Source organism: Electrophorus electricus, chromosome 8 (genome assembly GCF_013358815.1).
Source record: "Electrophorus electricus isolate fEleEle1 chromosome 8, fEleEle1.pri, whole genome shotgun sequence".
NCBI lineage: Eukaryota > Metazoa > Chordata > Actinopteri > Gymnotiformes > Gymnotidae > Electrophorus > Electrophorus electricus.
This window is the reverse complement of record NC_049542.1, coordinates 12,020,123-12,037,950: the sequence shown is the minus strand read 5'-3', so window position 1 is coordinate 12,037,950 and position 17,828 is coordinate 12,020,123. Positions and strand designations below refer to the sequence as shown.

The 17,828-nt window shown below is 38.8% G+C and overlaps 1 protein-coding gene across 4 annotated transcripts in view; it reads left to right on the top strand.

Annotated features, from left to right (window-relative positions):
- celf3a (cugbp, Elav-like family member 3a) overlaps nt 1-17,828 on the top strand; it is a 58,902-nt gene that overhangs the window by 22,203 nt on the left and 18,871 nt on the right. Inside the window, exons 4-14 of one of the 4 annotated variants that reach the window (XR_003410130.2) lie at nt 1,505-1,557; nt 1,723-1,849; nt 2,024-2,199; nt 2,315-2,639; nt 2,974-3,204; nt 3,390-3,599; nt 5,066-7,268; nt 14,038-14,143; nt 15,181-15,323; nt 15,484-16,153; nt 17,007-17,126. Coding sequence is in view for 1 of the 4 variants with exons in the window: in XM_035528799.1 (XP_035384692.1) it covers nt 17,131-17,275 (145 nt within the window). In the remaining 3 variants the exon portion in view is untranslated. Of the gene's footprint in view, nt 1-1,504; nt 1,558-1,722; nt 1,850-2,023; nt 2,200-2,314; nt 2,640-2,973; nt 3,205-3,389; nt 3,600-5,065; nt 7,269-14,037; nt 14,144-15,180; nt 15,324-15,483; nt 16,544-17,006; nt 17,276-17,828 lie in introns of those variants that run through there. The other 3 variants (XR_003410131.2, XR_003410128.2, XM_035528799.1) reach the window with 3 other exon arrangements.

The following is a 17,828-nucleotide window of genomic DNA, read 5'->3' as shown; positions in this document are numbered from 1 at the left end:
TTAGCCTGTACATTGCAGAGTACTTCCATGATGTTACCGGGGCCATTTGGTTTTGGTTGAGCGCAGTTTGATCGCTCTGCTACTCTGAGATGATGTTTCATGAATTCACATTTCAGTTAACAGTGAGTGATAATTCAGTAAAAGTCCTTTATTATAAACTCATTGAATTTTCTATTTGTGAAATCCATTTAAGGGCACAAGAACGCAAGATTCAGTCAGTTTTATTATTAAACCTTATCTTGGTTTAACTACAGTTGTCAAAGTAGTCCCAATTCTGCCATACCATTATGCAAGATAAACTAATGCAAGCAGTGTGGTTTTGTGGCTAGTCTACACATAACTGTTGACCTCCATTTGCTATGCTTATTTAATGACACACCATATTTGATGCTATACTAAAACCCCTGGAATTTGAGAGACTCATTAACTAAGCCCCATTTATCTTATGCAATAATGATGTCATAGCATGTTCCGATATTAACAGCTTGTTTTAACTGTGAATAACAATTAATAGGTGTTATCAGGTGTGGGGGTAAATCATATATATGCAGTTCATAAATGAGTCTGAATTCATTTATCTTCAAGCCAAGAGTCAAGTGTCAAGTAATGTGTCAAGGAATCAAGTCAAATATGTGCCCTTGTTTAAGCAAGTCAGACAAGTCTCTGCAATTATCAAGCAAGACACAGCAATCAATAACACTTTCCATAGATAAACCGTCATAACACTAAATAATATCTAGCTGTGTATGTCTGCAAATACATTAATGTTTAAACAAAGAAAAAAACATTTAATATACATTGTATAGCAAGAAGATTCCAGTCAGCTACACTGTTTGCATGGGTTTTCTTTCAGTCTGCATACTAATTAAAATGATTCATATCATATTTAACATTTAGGTGTCAATGAGCATCTCCAATTGTAGGCCTGTGAGACACACACACACACACACACACACACACACACACACACACACACCACACCACACCACACCACAATGTAATTATCACCTTGCATTAGGCTGTGTACACTGGTGTTACTGCTGCTGTTAGTATTTGGGATAGCTTGCTAGCTAGCTTATGCAAAGGGAAACAGTAGCCAAAACATGACTATCTTTGTGGCTTGTAAAATGCCTGAAGTTTGAAGCTGAGAATTGTGTCTGTGACCCTCATTTGAATACTCTTCATAACCAAAAGAAATGTTCAGTTAACTAGTGTGTGATGTAATTGAACATGAATGAAAAATCTGAGTTTTAAAGTTGACCAGTGCACAGACAATTGTTAGATGTTGAAAGATTATCTTTTCATACCTTAATGAAAAAATTTTTTAGCCAATGTTCTTAAATGTACCAGGCTGTCTACCTGGTTGTGTGCTAGACTGTATCAGTACATTGTAGGTGGTGTAAAAAAGTGGTGTAAAAAAAGATGAATTGATAAAACTGATGAAATGTCAAATTATTTCATAAAATAGAGAGATTCATTTAACATGTATTTCCTGCAATTTCAGTTTCTGCCAACCAAAATGAGACACTAAGATCCAAAATAGTTGCTGAGTTTGTGGTGAGTGGCTATGGTTTATATTTTAAGCAGGCTACCTAAATATATATGATTTTAAGTAATAATTCTAATGACACCTGGCCATGAGGTTCTAAAAGATTATTTTAGACTCAGACAGCTATTGTAGCCCACTGTCTAATTACCTCTCTCTGAATCTGTTTTGGGCAGCCCTCAGCATTCAGCGAGCATCTAAATAAATACAGGAACTCCATGGATGAGATTGAGTTGCGAGAGAAGCAGCTGGCTGCTATGAGAGTGGATGTATGCAGCACAGAGGCTCTCAAGAAACTCAAAGGTCATTATTGCACAAACACATTGACTATAATAATGTTTTACTGTAAATATTTTTCTTGCTACCTTTTTGGTTTTAACAGTACATTGTCTACAATATATTCACAGTAGTTGGCAGTGTTATCATTTTTTTTACTTTATGAGGTATTGAACTTTTTTTTGTCATCATCTTGTTCAGATAAGGCCGGGGGCAAACGGTTTTCCAGAGATTTTGAGGATGGTAGCACAAAGCTGCAAGACTTTGTGACCTTTCTGGATGGACAGGTCAAGAAAGGACCTTCTCTGTTGGAAGCTCTGGAGAATGCAGACATCTTCTATGAAATGCAGTATAAAGAGGTCAAGATTGTTACCAAAGTATGTCATAGCAAAATTTGTGTTCCCCGCTCTATCATAGACAGCTCAGATTTGATTATAACGGATCAAAAACAAGCATTGCATTATAGGTGACTGAACCTCTGTGTTTCCACAGGCCTATCAGACTTTTGCCAACCGAGTATTGCATCTCAAGCGCAAGCTGGATGCACTCAAGGCCTCTTTACCAGACCCCAATGACTCGCCAGTCCCCTCCCCTTCTGAAGATGCCCCTTCACCCACGGGTTCTGAGTCACCCTTCCATGGTCTGCACAGAATTGGTACTCCTGATCCAGAGCTAGATGGCCAGGCCATGGAGGAGGATCTGATTGCCTTATGTGATGCTCCTAGTCCACTCTCCTCCCCTGGGGACAAAGACAACCGTGATGTAGAGGATATGGAACTCTCAGATGTAGAGGAGACTGAGGGGCCAGCCATCATAGGTAACAACTTCTTTGTCAGCTTCAAGATATTAGCAGAAACTTTGGCAAAGCTTAGCGGAAGCTCACTTCAAAACTGCTTTATTTTGAAACAAATGATGCATCTAATTCTTCCCAAAATCTGGCATGCACGACACTACAGGCAACTGCCTGGAGCAGCCAAGGGGACGGGATTAAAATATTTACTTAGAAATTGTAAAAATTCCCTTTGATAGTTATCACAGAAGTAAAGACTTAACTGTAAAAAGTGAGAGGTGGGAAAATTAGTGAAGTGTAAATATTGCTTAGGCTTTCCTTTTTATACACAATTTTTCCCTCTTTTGTTTTCATCCCATAGTGGAGGAGCAATTGGAGCAGGCTGATTCTGTGGATGTGTCCAATCAGACCGCTGATTTGCCTGACCCAGAACCCTCTCAGGCCAGTCAGGCTGTACCTCTCAAGCAAATCACAACCCCAGCAGCAAAAGAGACCCCAACAACTGGGTCACTTCCTATTAACCTCGCTAGTGTGGATCTAGGCAAAATCAGTTCCATCCTTAGCACACTCACAAATGTAATGAAAAGCTCAGGTAAGACAATAGAGATGCATCCTAAAATTCCTACATGTGTTTATACAGCACAGATTTGGGAAATGGAAACATTTGAACATTGATAAAGCCACCTTAGCATGACAGAGGTGAAATATTTGAGTTATAATTTTCAGGTGTACTTGTAGCCAAACAGACATTTCTCTTTTTCCCCCTCCTTATGATAGGAGTAAGCTCAGCAACCTGCTCATCTACCAGTACCTCAAGCACACCCTCACCATCAAATTCCTCTCTGAAAACTGACTGCACCACCTCCAGCTCTGCAGCTGTGCCTGCAGCCAGCCCACTTTCTAGCATCGTCTCCAGAGTGGACATCAGCCCTAGTAGCCTGATAAGTGCGCTGTCCAAAACCCAGGCTCAAGGAATCGGCCTTCAGGGTGAGAGAGGGAGAGGAAAGTGTTCAATGTACCAAACAGAAATTGTGGATTAAGATTAGGTGTAGTAGGTGTACTATTCTTAAATAGACAGGTACTAGAGATTGTTTCATGCTCAAATTAAACTCGTGTTAGGATAAATGCCAAAAATGCAATTTGCTTTAAGTAGAACAAAGTGCAACTTTTCTTCTTTGCAACACCACAGTGTTCAGTGGGAGTTTGAAGTCCCTCAGTCTTTGGAAATGCATGTTTCCAAGGAATTCAATACCTTTTTTTTACTGTTAATTGCTGATGTATGCTAAAAGATTTTCACTGGCGGCGGAGTGTTGCAAAATGGTAAATATTGTGTGTCTGCATCTCTGCTCCTGCAACGAGCTTACCTATAATGTTCCTAGAACATCTTGTTGATCCATTCAGCCATGAGCAAAAATGGATTTTCTGCCTTCAGTATATGACCTCACCGAAGACAGATGAGTTCAATTTATATAGGATGAATCCAGTTGTACGTTCATTTTATAGATATTGATGTCTGAAATGGGTATTTGTTGGTTCCAAGTGAATTCTATTGTATCAAATGGGACACTCAGTAAAGAATATAAAACTTTTATTACACTACCAAACGTCTATTAAGATTGGGCTTCTTTACTATATCAAAAATATTCTGTAAATTTATCTTTTTTATTGGAATATGTCCATTTTTGGTGACAGCATTGGTAATGTGCAGATGTTTCGTGTTTGGCGTTAGCAGTGTGCAAAGATTTTCCCTGATGGCAATGATTCCAGGCTGAAATTGTTTAGTATTTCACTTGGCCTTACATGAAAAATTTGATTCACATTTCACACATGCAACCCTATATAATGGCTTTTCACTTTAGAGCTATTGTGTGAGTAGAAGACATGTTCATACTACCAAGAAATAAACTAGCAATTTGTTGGCTCAAAATGTTGTAACAGTTCCAAATTCTGGATAGCAGTCTTTGAATTCTCTGATGTGAGATGCTCTGCTTTCAAAGAGTATGAGCCAGTCACAAGGTTATGTGTTTATTCTGTACTGTCTGCTTGTAAGATTAGCATGTAAAGCAGGACAGGTAATTGGCAGTACTCTTTAACTGGTAGATGCTCTATCTTGAAAGCACAGATTTTGGAGATTAATGGATTATGGATACATGGAGATAACTGAATAATGAAACAGTTAAAATTTAAAGTAGATATAAAAAGTACCTACTGAAGATAAAATGGGGCGATAGGCTAATGGTGTAATTTCAGAAAAGATGGATTGACAGGAAAAAGGAGGTAGGAGATAAAAGGAGGAAAAAGGTTTTTATGCATCCAGTAACCTTTTTACAAACTTGCTGACTCCAACTCTGCTTATAGCCTATTTTCTTTTTCTTTGTCCGTGTCTCTCTCTCTCTCTCTCTCTCTCTCTCTCTCTCTCTCTCTCTCTCTCTCTCTCTCTCTCTCTCTCTCAGGACTGTCTTCCTTACTAAACACTCAGACTGGAATGGCTTCCGCTGCTTCTGGCTCAGATATGGGCCCACCCGCAGGCACCGTTCTCATAGCGCATACACATGCCACTTCCAAGACCGCTGCACCGACATCAGTTCATTCACAAGCGGGAGGCTCCTCCTCTCAGAGCTCTGTCCCTCTCCGCTGTACTCAATCACCCAACATTGTTCAGACCAAGGGCACTCAGAAGGAAACAAAGAAAGAAGTAGGAGAGCCCATCACCTCTATCACCAGTAGTCTGGACTCCAAAATTGATAATTTCCTTCAGGGAAATCCAGGAATGAGAGGGCTGAATATGGGTTTTCCATCTGTTCTTTCGTGGCCTAAGACCATTGATAGTCCCACAGCAAGCACAGAAAACCTTGGAGGAACTCCAGTGAGGGATGAGTCTGGTGCTACACCCACGCAAGATGAAGTCATGGATAGTCCTGTAGCACAACTGCTTTTGTATCAGGGAGGGCCTCGCCAAACTGCATCAACAACTTCATCTTTAGCAGACACTTCTGCACCCCCAGAAGTGAGTGGATTATGTATGGCCAGTTATGCGAATGATTCATGGCAAGAGAACACCATGCATGGTTCACACTTTGTTCCTGGATCACAAAATGGAGGCAAGCTCTACCAAAGGGATTTTGCAGTAAAGCAAGACTTCCAAAGTTCTGTCCCACTTTTTGTAGAATCAGAGATGGGACATCAGCAGGAAAACTGTCTGCCACCATCATCAGCCAATAATACATTGTCAACTGAAAACTCTGCAACCATGGAGAGAAATACTTCAATAAGTGAAGGGGTGACCGCATATCCCAGTACTAGTAATGCAGTAGACAATGCTAACCTGGCAGATGATGGTTGGTATGGGAAAACATATGGAGATGTTCAAGACCAGAATGTGATGTCCAACTCTGAATCATATAGAGGTGAACAGTATGGCTCTAACGAATCTGTACAAGATTTCAGTCCTCCTAATTTCTTCAGCAGCCCACTCCCTCCAATCCCACAGCTCCCACCTCCTCCTCAAGACTTTCTACCTCAAGTGGTGGATGGAGCCAAAGATCGTACTAAGATGCCGGATTCCGTTAACAACATACAAGATAGCAGTGAGGGTCAAGCATGTATTCCAGTAAATCCTGTTGGTTTTGATGATTTTGATGAACGCATTTCCCATCAGACACAGGCCAAGGAGTTTTTCCATCCCCTTCAGAAAGTCTTGGGACCTCGGCTTCGTGATTCTGTGCCACTTCTTGTCCCGCCGAATGGCCCTGTGGACTACAACCACCGTCCCAGAATCCCTGTTCACCATTCAAACTATCCTAATATGTCTCACCACAGCCTGAGCCCTCCCTCTACACTAAGGGGGTACCACGAGCCTCTTAGTCCTTCAGGATCTCCATCTGAGGATCCATACTTTGACACACATTATGACCCCACTGCTCAGAGCCCTTCACCCCCTCTTTACGATGTTGATCACCCCCGCTCTACTCCCTCACAAATGTATTATGCAGAAGACCGAGGTTTACCACCACACCACACAGAACATGGACTGCCTCTTCATCTTGAGCACAGGCCCCCTCGTCCACCTCACTATCGTGCTCCATGCCCTGGTCACTACCTGCCCCAGAGACCTCTCCATCGTCCTCTTCTACCACATATGCCATGTCCCAGTGAACCACCATATCTTAGAGGAAAGCGACATGGCCCTCCTTTTGGAGTAGCTCCTTGCCCTGGGGGTCCATATTTCCCCCCTAAAAGACCTTTCTTGCCACCACGTTACTGAGCTACTGATGAACTGTTGAAATATACATGTCCACCTGCTAGAATTCTAACAACCCTATGATGTGAATCTTATGTTGGAGTCATTCACTAGGCCACAATAGACAACAGCACTAATTCACATGGGTGGACAGATTGTTACATATGACAGAAACACATACATGCACTGGTCTTGGACAGCTTGATCTGTGCTCTGAATTCAGATGGGGATTTGATTTGAAGGAGTGTCAAACTATATGGGCTGTGAGGAGGAGTCATCATGTAATGAGGGGTGAATCAGCAAGAAGAAATGAACATGAGTGCAGGAGGACTGGAGAGAATCGCTCGGAATGCTGGTGACGAGATGGATCAAGCAAGCGGAGGAGCCATGAAACTGCAAGATAAAGAGAAAATGAGGTGGTTATCCTTTTATTTGATTGTATTTTGTGGCATTGATTTACAGTTATAAGGCAATATGCAGAAGGATTTTATTCTGTTAATCCATCCATACCTTTAGAGTGTGAGTGTGCGTGCGCGTGCGTGTCTGTCTTCTTGTCTGTTTGCAAGTGAACAAGTATATCTTTTTGCGTGAACCTTACCTCTGGCATTAAGGTGAATGTTTTCATAGGTTCAGTTAACAACAGTACATTTCTATAGACCAAGTACTTAGTCATGTGTTTCTGTTAAAATTTGTTTTAGTCTTCATGTACAAAACTTTGTACATAGACTGAAACAGCATGTACACCTGCACTCAGTAGACTGTTGCTGTCTACTTAGGTAAGAGATTGATACCTAATCCATAATTTCTTGGGGGTGGGGGGTGGGGGGTGGGGGGGTTGAGACTAAGGCATCTGAATTTTAGGGATATATTGCCCATGCAGTTTTAGTGTGTTCCTAACAGCTGGCCAACCTCTGTGACCATCTTTCATGGAGATTCAGGAGATGCGATATGGCAAAAGGAGACTCATTTCATGAAGGTGGGGTGGGCAGGACAGGTGTAAAGAGGGTCACTAGCAGGTATTTGTCTGAAATGACTGAAGCTGCTGAAGAAAAGAAGTTATTTTGTAATGGGGCCAGAATCAACATAGCGTTATTTACTAGTTCCTGGAGATTCTTTATTGTACTGACTTAAATAAAGTGTTTGGAAAAACTCCATGGGAGAGTGCACTGTTTCTCAACCATGGTGTCTCTGAGTGTTTTCATCTTAGCTGCATCAGGAACTATTTTTTTTTGGTTTTCAAAACACTTGAATTGAAGTATGGAAAGTATGCATCTGAATGTCTTTAACTAGCTAAAAATAAACATGACCTACATTATATATTTACTGCTTCTTTTGTCCAAAAACTTTTTGAAGTCACCTGAATAAGTTAAGCTGTTTTTCTTACTGAAAAATCCCAGTCAATTACATTAGCTTGCCTGGAAATTAGAAGATGCATTTAATAAAGTGTTAAATGCATATTGTGGGGAAAAAAAACTCGCCTATATCTTAATATTGGAGTAAAAGGTGCAAAGTCTGTGAGGTGTGTATTTTTGTTTACTTTTAGACTTAACACAAGTAGGCATTCACACTTGTAGATATTTTTTGAGCTGGGGATACTTAGTTGAATTTCTTGAGCTGGCTTCAGAATTCTAATACCAGTTTTTTGTAGGTGTCGATATTTAGGTCAAAGGATGTAGTAATCAGACATTTTGTAAAGATTTTCAGAAACAACTACAATTTCTACATTTCAAATTCAGTTATGTTAGTTTCGGAGTCAAATCATTAACCTTTATCAAACTCAACCAGTTAATGATTAAAAATAAACTTAAAACACTATATATTAGAAATTAGATAAAATGACTACTCCTCTCACTTCCCACAGGACACAGTCATAATTTGTTAATTACACTCCACCTGCATCAATGGACATAGAATGTTCAAATACAACTGAAAGTGGTTTGGATGCTGAAAATTTTTAGGCATATGTGTAGAGCACTTTTTAAAGTCAGTGGATACAGTTTGGCAATTAGTCAAATGAGAAAGTGATTGAGAAGACAGAAGAAGAACAGTAGTAGGCAGTTTCCACTGTGTATTTGTCTGTGTACAGAGATCTAAGTAATGTCTGCTTACACAAATGATAAACGATTCTGGTATATAAAATTAGTTTATGAAAGTGTTTTTCATCCCCCTGCTTTTTTCAGTTTTCTCACTAGCTGTAGCCGGTTCCCATATATGCTGCTTTAATTGAGAGCTTCATCAGACTTGCAGGCAGTCTTTAATTAAAAAAATAATAATTGCTCGGTTCGTTGTTGCAAAAGTGTTTAGATGAGACTGCTACAAGTTAATTTTTGTATTTTAGATCTAACATGCACTCCATTGGCTAATGTTAATCTGTATTGACAAGGAGAGGAACTGAAAACCTCATCCAGTGAGACCATGGCCAGTTTCTCTCTTGTAGTCTCCCAGCTTCAGATTTCTCCAAGGTTTCTGATTAACAGTGCTATTGTCAAGAAAAATAAAATGTTGAGTAATATATAACTTAAATTGTTAAAAAGAACAGGACTGCTGAAAAGCAAAATGCAGTTGAAAGTGTGAAATGGAATGTAAATAAGGCATTCTTGTTTAAATGGACAAGAGTACATTGCACAGTTAAAAACAGCAGAAGCTGAAATCTTCCCTGTATCAGGCCATTTTCATAAATATTCATATTCAGTCTTGAATATGCAACAAATCTATAAACTGCTTTTATGAAAAATACATTTCTCAATTCCTGTATAGTTGTGATAAAAGTGAAGCCTCTAGAATTACCTGAGTTTTTTGTATTAATGATTCCTAAAGTAATGCGATCTGTGAACGAAATAGACAAAATCTTGAACATTTTTACATTTCCTAGTACAGCTTAATTGGTACATTTGTAATTAATTGGCTCTTCGGTGATTGCCAGATGGCTAGACCACTATTCTTCCTCCACCATGCTTCACAGTTGATGTGGTATTGGATGATTATCAACTTTTCGCCTAAGGTCCTCTGAAATGTCTTGATTGGACAATATTACATTTATAAGGAATCTTTTTTTTTTTTTTTTATAAGGAAGAAACCGTTGCATGTTTACGTTGTAAACACGTAAAAATGTAAAAAAACGTCATAAAAAGAAACTTGCATGTTTACGTCACAAGAGGTCAAAACATGTGAATTTATGCACCAAATATCAGTTGAACTTTTTAAAGAGGTCATTATCCTATGACTTTGAATTTTTAAAATTAATTACTGTGATAATTTGTTCTTTAAAGATATGATGAGGTAAAATATAGTCTTTATTATGGCAAATGATCAGATCATATGAGAAGCCATTTATGCAAAAAAAAAAAAAAAAATTTTGTGGATTAAAAAACTTTCTAGCAACTATATCTGTGTCATTGCGGTGACAGAAGAGTCATAAAGTCACAACTAAGAAAATGCCAAGTGTTCTTGTTCTACCTCTAAAGCCACTGAACTGTTCAGATATGATATGAGATGTAGAGTTCGATTTAATTTCTGAAGGAATGACCCGTGAGGTAGCTAGTGAGGTGTTTCATCTTGTATTTGCATGTTAAAAACACATACCATGTTGTGATTGAGGATGGGGAAAGATTTCAGTTACTCTTAGATTCTTAGTAAAAATTTAGCAGTGACCCAGACAAGCAATTTTCTTGCTAACTCTTGTATCGGAGTGATAATATAGCAGGGTTGAAGTATTGGCATTCTCCTGCAAGTATGATCTGGTGCTATTTTCATAGGTGTTAGCCTGATTGCTTTTAAAAGTTATTTAGGAGAAAAGATACATAGTTAAAACATTGCACAAACAAAATTATACAGGCTAAATTAAGTTGATGATTTTTCCTCCAATTTAGTGGAATAGTTCTGGTCAGGATAAGCTTGATACAGTCATTTTAATAAATGAAATTATTTGGCATGGCTTTTAAAACAGCTCCTATAAGCAACAAATTGTGAAAGTTAACCATAACTGGATCCACCACCTGTCATGCCCGGACTATGCAGATTTGGCCAATTATCATTATAGCCACTTATATATATTAAATCTGTTTTTGTTCTTTGATGAGAACAAAACTTTAGTGAGCGAGGTCAGAGTTGTGTAAAAATAGCCAAAAGATACTTGGCTAGCTGTCAGGTCTTGTTAACTAAGGAATGAAAACACTGAAATAACATATCAGTTTATACCCAAATTTTGACTGTAATGTATTTTATTGCTTTTACATTCCTTGTTGACCTATTGAAGCTTCGAAGGTCAATAATGTGTCGCTTTTGAAATGGTCAGTACTTTGTATTATGAAATCTAAAAATACATTCGCATGACATGATTCAAAGGCAATAGAAATATTGTGTATTTGACTGTAGATCATCAGTGAAACTGCTATTCTTTACTGACTAAAAGCTGTATAGCTATTAAGGTGGTTACTGAATTAACTTGATTTTACCACAGCATTGACTTGGATCTATTGATGTTATTTCTAATAGACATGCATCTGTTAAGTCATACAAATTAGAACTACCCGGAAACCTTGAATTAAATCTATTTGACAGGTTTAAGTGTCAAGTATTCATATTTTAGTAATGCTTGATGATGGGTAGGAAAAGAGAAAGGTTACCCAGCCAGTGAGTCAGGGAGATAACATGCTTGGCTAAAACATTGATTGCTTAATTATGACTTAATAGAATGGAAGGAATTGACTCTAAATCCCAGATGTATAAGTTTCATTAATTTTAAACCAGTGGCTTTAATTAGGTTGCATTAGCATCTTTTGACTTGAGTTACACAGCTGTGCAAAGTTTTACTACTATAAAATCAGATCTCCTGCTGCATCTCTAATCTTTTAACTGATTGGTCAGAAGGTATCTACCTACATCTTTGTGGCATTATATTTCTCCTCCAGTTGATAGCCACTATTTTTGTACAATAATGGTGTCTGTGACATTTACAGACCATCTTATGAATGTATATGCCTTAACATTTATAATACAGTTACATTAATTTGCTATAGAATCTATAATCTGCAGACAACTTAATTTGTATTGATATCTTTAAAAATTGATTAAATTGAAGAACATATTGTTAAATTGTCCCCTTTGTCCCCTGGCTGAAATTGCCCATCCTAAGACTGGTCTACTAGTCTTCAGTGCCAATTTTTAATTAAATTAATCTTTAATGTCACTAAACTACTGCTTCTGTATGGTGAGTTAGCGTTACATATTTTCTTTTAAATACAGACGTTTTTGCCCAAACTCAGGTGTAGCATTTGTAACTTGTAACACATTATCTGTAAATGGTTATAAATGAAAAAGTCAAATTAAGACATTTTGCCATTGTTACTAATTATTCATTTAAATAGAGAGCCAGGCAGTTGCCACTGTGGACCCTGAATGGGAGGTGCATTGAGACTAAGTGTTGAATACTTACACAGGCTTCTCCTCGGGGCATTAAAGTGCAGGCACCGGAAGCTCTGATCATGTGGAGGGAGAGGAAATTGTTATGCGGAGGGTTTCGTGTTGCAGTACTTTTCTTAGGGGATGAAAGGTTGTGCTTACTGTCAATACAGAGATGTTAGTCCCTACACTAAGGAGATTATTGTTGAAATGGCTTTACCCTTTGCTCAGACATAATGTTGTGTGTTAATACAAGTAGTAGGTGATTGGTTCAGTTTTCCTAAATAAGGAAAATTTGACCACTTAAATATTATACTTTTGTGTAAAACTGTAGAATTAGAGAAAAAGACTGCCTTTAAACTGGACTTGAACACTTGAATGCAATTAGGTTTTCTTGGCTTCAAAATCAGATTTTAGTTGACCTTATTTTAGGAGACACGTCACTCTACTGAAGTATAGTGCTTTTGCTGTGCAGTTGATATGCACTTAAGCCATAGCTAATATTTAAAGAGCACATTAACTATCAAATCTATCAACAATACAAGCTTTTACAAATTTTAGATAAACGTCATAAAGGTTGAAGAATAACTCTTTAGATTTGGCAACCTCACGCAAATGGCAGCATGACATCTTCATCATCACACGTGAAGTGCAACTTAACACTTTGTCACAGTGCAGAACAGGATTTTAGCTTACCAACCGAGTAGGCATAGTATCATCTGATTTTTTTTTTTTAATTATAGATATTTACCTGATTTTGCTGTATCAGGTCGCCGCTTCTACCAGTCATAATTCTTAGAATAATTTTGTGATCTGTTTAGGCCAACTTGAAAGTACCGGACGCGTAATAAAATGAATAAAAATTTACATTTGTGTATGCTATAGGAAAATGTCTTTGCGTTATTTGAATTTGAATAGCATTTTGAACTAGAATGTATTTCGAGGCGGCACGTCGAATTACATGTCCTGACGTTTTGACTTTGTGTTTGTGTGATTTCTGATCTTTTTGCGGCGTGATTCTCGTATTCTCCCGCCTCTTACTTATTTTCGTGACATTGATTCTGATTTGTCCACTATGTCCAATGAGGAAGCCTCCGCGCCTTCACGCAAACCGCGCAAGGGACATGCGTGTTTTGCAAATGGCAGAAAGCAAAGGCGATCAGAGAGGAATAAAATCTATCTTCGTTGCCCGTCGTTGTTTGCATTTTAGTACAGACGCATGAACTAGAATTGCAGGCTATGTCATGCTTATGCGCTTTATTACGTTTGTATTTACATAAATAAAAATGAGAAAATATATGTGAGCCATCCTAATCAGTATTGCTTCACTCGTGTAATGATTATATTCTCTCTCTCTCTCTCTCTCTCTCTCTCTCTCTCTCTCTCTCTCTCTCTCTCTCTCTCTCTCTCTCTCTCTCTCTCTCTCTCTCTGTGTGTGCGTGCGTGCGTGCGTGCATGCATGCATGCATGCGTGTGCCATTTATTCCTACTGTAGGCACTATTGATAATCGTATAGGTTTAATAGGCTTAATATGTTTAAGGAGATAATTAGACTTAGGATCAATAACGTGTTGGTAAATTACATTCAATTTTACTGCCTTATGCATTTGATTTTTTCCATGTTTTGCCTCAAGTTCTGTTCTCTGTAATGACATCAGGCTTATCCCCTTTATCTCTCTCCTGTTCAAACATCTTTCTTTCTGTGTCTGGCACTGTGTCTGTGCTGGCCACCTCTACCCACTCGCCTCTACCACATTCATCTTTCCTTTTCCCTTTTACTCCCAGTTGTGCAAGTGAACGATCCTTGTTGGCAAGAAGGATGCTGTCTGCCTGAAAGAGGAGTGGTTTAGAGGACACCAAATGACAGTGAATCACCTACTTGAAATTCAAGGTAACCTATACAGAAATAGAGGGGGAGGGGGAACCGTTTTGTTAATTCCTTGAGCCTTTCTGTATTATTATTATTATTATTATTATTATTATTATATTATGGCTGTTATTATTATTCTCAGTAAGAAAGTGTTTGTTCTCTGAGTGCTGGAGCACTCAGGTGATGTTTTAAAGTTGAGGCTGGTGCTGTGGTGATTTTGGGTGTCACAGCTGGGTCCAAGTGCTGCAGTGTCTGCTCACATCAGATCTGCCCTCCCTCTCCTGACCCCACCCACTGTTGGTTTAATATGTTGAGATTTGATCTGTTTTGAATTAGCTGGTTGATGTTTGAATGTGGCCTAGATCAGAAAATATCTGATGACCTGATGCTTGTTTTTGTTTAGGCTTTAAAGTCCATATGGGCAGAACAGATTGGTTGATTAACTTTAGGTTTTCTTGGTTCTTCAGTTCTCCAGTTTCAATGTATTTCTTGTCACCTTGGTGTAACTTTAGCTTCACGTGTGGGGATTAAATGGTCCTGCTATAGGATGAGAAATTTTGTGGGTTTGCACTGGGGGACAGTGTAGGCGAAGCTATGTTTATCTACACCAATACATTGGTCAGTGTAAAACCCCCAGTCTGCACTACAAATGTCTATGTTCACATTCACAAATAGAAGATCTGGGCACATTATCTATTGCATGACTTAGGATAGATATATGATATATTCGCCTGTATGTAATGTCAAACCTGTAGAAGATGAATCACTTTACTGATTCACACTTCCTCGTTACTGATACAGACAGGTATCAAATGCTTTCAAGAGGGGTTTTTCATTTTATCCCCTTTTATTTCTATCCGTGTTACATCTGTTTTTATGGTTTGTGAAGAGAGAACGGTAGATCTGTAAATCATAGAAGCACAATTTAGGCTATTATAACACTAGTCAGTTGCTATTCATTGAATAACTGCCAGTTAGTCCGCTCTGTCCAGCGATCTTAAAGGCAAAACAAGTTTTCATTGCGTACATTGTTTAGCGTTTGTGTCTTTAAATTCGAGTCGGAAGGTGAGCAACCCATAAGCCCCTCGTATGGACTTTTGGATATGAGGAAATACGAAGATACAGGACTTCGGGGTACGCAACGGATGGTACCGAAATCATGCCCTCTAAACGGCTTAAAGATCACATATTTGAAACTCCAGTAAGAAAACGATTTACGTCTCTCTCCTGCTTTTTACTAATTTCTAACATTCGCATATTTCCTGTAATACACAAAGCATGTGATGTTTACATTCACTTGAAGTAGGTTACATGGCTTGTATTAGTTCTCAATATTAGTTATTTTCTGCTCTGTCGTGTAGGCGGTATAAGATAGAAACTAAGAGCTGTTACTTCATAATAAAGCGGCATGGATTAGCTTGGCATCTTTGCGACCGACAACACGATCGCTCTGGACAGTTTCAGCACCGCGGCCAGAGCCCTTCGAGAACAAAAGGAGGATTAGCGTCCTTGATGTCAGGCACTCTCTGTAATGTACTTTCAGACTCGAAAACGAATGTGCGAAGGGAAAATAAAGCCGTCCAAAATATATCGCCAGTATATCCGTTCCTTACCATATACATTCACCTCTTTGTTAATAAATGTTGACTTAAGATATATTTTCATTACCAGATGGTTCTTTAAAATACTGTCTATACTTCACGTATTTGTAATTGGGACGTGATTAAAGCAATTTTTAAGGCCTGATTAGTATTCACATCTTTATTTTTGTTTACCAGTAGCAAAGTATGTCTTGAAATGTAAAATTTGTAAAATAGACTTGGAGTGCAATAGATGCACAAACACTGTTTGGTCTGCCTGCGTGTCATCTTTTGGGGGGGGAGGGGGAAATGATGACGCTCCCTTCAGTAGACATCACGGTTTTCCACACCCCCAGGGAGGTTTGGAGATGGACAGGGGGAGACACCGGTTTACGACGTCAAAGCAACGGCGTATACGAACTGTGTGTCAAGACCGTGGATATAATCTGCGGTGAGCTCTATGCATTTTCCTTAGCTTTTAACATAGAATTCCAAGGGGCATCATCTGAGAAGCTGAAAAAATAAAATCGCCCCGTTCGGGTGGATGACCTTATCAAAAGCAATTTTCGTTCAAGATTGAATTCGTGAAAGACACAACCCAGACGGACCAAAGGTGACCGATGCACAGATTTAGTTCAAATGCCATTTGGTACTATACTATCTGTTTACATATTGAGAAACCTCTTTTATGACAACATCGATAAAACGGCGGAGACGACACAGCACGGTTGCAAGAAACTAAATAAACAAACATCCTCCCGGGATTAACAAGAGGGAGAGAGAACGCGAGAAGAACGAGAAGACAGCAAATTTCGGATTTTTCTAAAAAAGGAGGGATCATGTAAGATGCTATCACCCTTTTAACAGCATACAATATCGAAACATATTTTATGACTTAATTTTAAACGTGTTGCGTTCAGTCAAGAAGGCTATGTGCACACGCTCCTCTCCCATTCATGACAAAGAACAACGTTGACGTACGCCTATATGCATCTCTACAAGATTAAACAAAGAAGCATGGAGGTCAACCTTCATTGTAAATTTTTATATAACTTAAATGTATTGATATTAGGTCGAATTTAATATCACACCGTACATATTTTATAGAAGCGTTGGGAAATTATATTTTACCCACATTTGTTTTTTGTCCCACTGATATTTTTGCAGCCTTCTGTGGTTATCACCCTTAACGATCGGCATCACCCGCTTGATCCGAGCTAAAGTTCCGTCATCTCGATCTCGTTCTGTAGCTTGTGTCACGTCGCGCGTTTCCTCATTGTTGTATATCATCCTTTGCTCTTCAGACCTGCCTGGACGTCTCTGTTGGAAATCGTTTACGCCACACCGACTGCTTTACCTCCGCTGAACGACTCCACAGTGCTGAAACCCGGGCGCCACTGTCGCTCCGTCCCGTAGGCTACCGTCCCAATGAAGGAGCCCGACGCCATAAAGCTCTTTATCGGCCAGATCCCAAGGAATCTGGAAGAAAAGGACCTCAAGCCTATTTTCGAGCAATTTGGGAAGATCTATGAACTGACTGTGATTAAGGACAAGTACACAGGGATGCACAAAGGTAAATCCACAAGATTGACACAACATTATTGAACGGGCAGACTCAAAAGGAGACAAGAAACAAAAGCAGACTAGAATTATTAGTGTATGAATTCTCTGAAGTGTAAGATATTTTTTTTGGTTATAAAATCTTTCCTTTTTTTAAATATTCTGGATTAGCTAGCTGTTATGTTTTTTTGTTTGTTTGTTTAAAAAAAATCCCAATAGAGGCTGAATTGTTCTTTAATCTATGTTCTAGAAAGAGTGTATTGTAACTTTATTGTTATATGAGATTAAGGATTGTTTTTCAGTTTGGCAGCTTCATTAAGGATCCTTTTATCCAAAAATTCTTTTGTGATGCAGGATTGTCAAATGTAAATAAGGCGGTGAGGAGAACATTCTTGGTGGAAACATGGTTTCCTCTTTTTGCACTTCTATACAGTAGGCCGAATAGGCTTTCATTTCATTTTTCTGACGCATAGAATTACCTGACCACAGTCTCAAGGCCCAGTGGAAGAGGGCTGAAGACATTGTACAGTATGACTATGCATTTGTTGATCTTAATCTCCTTTTGT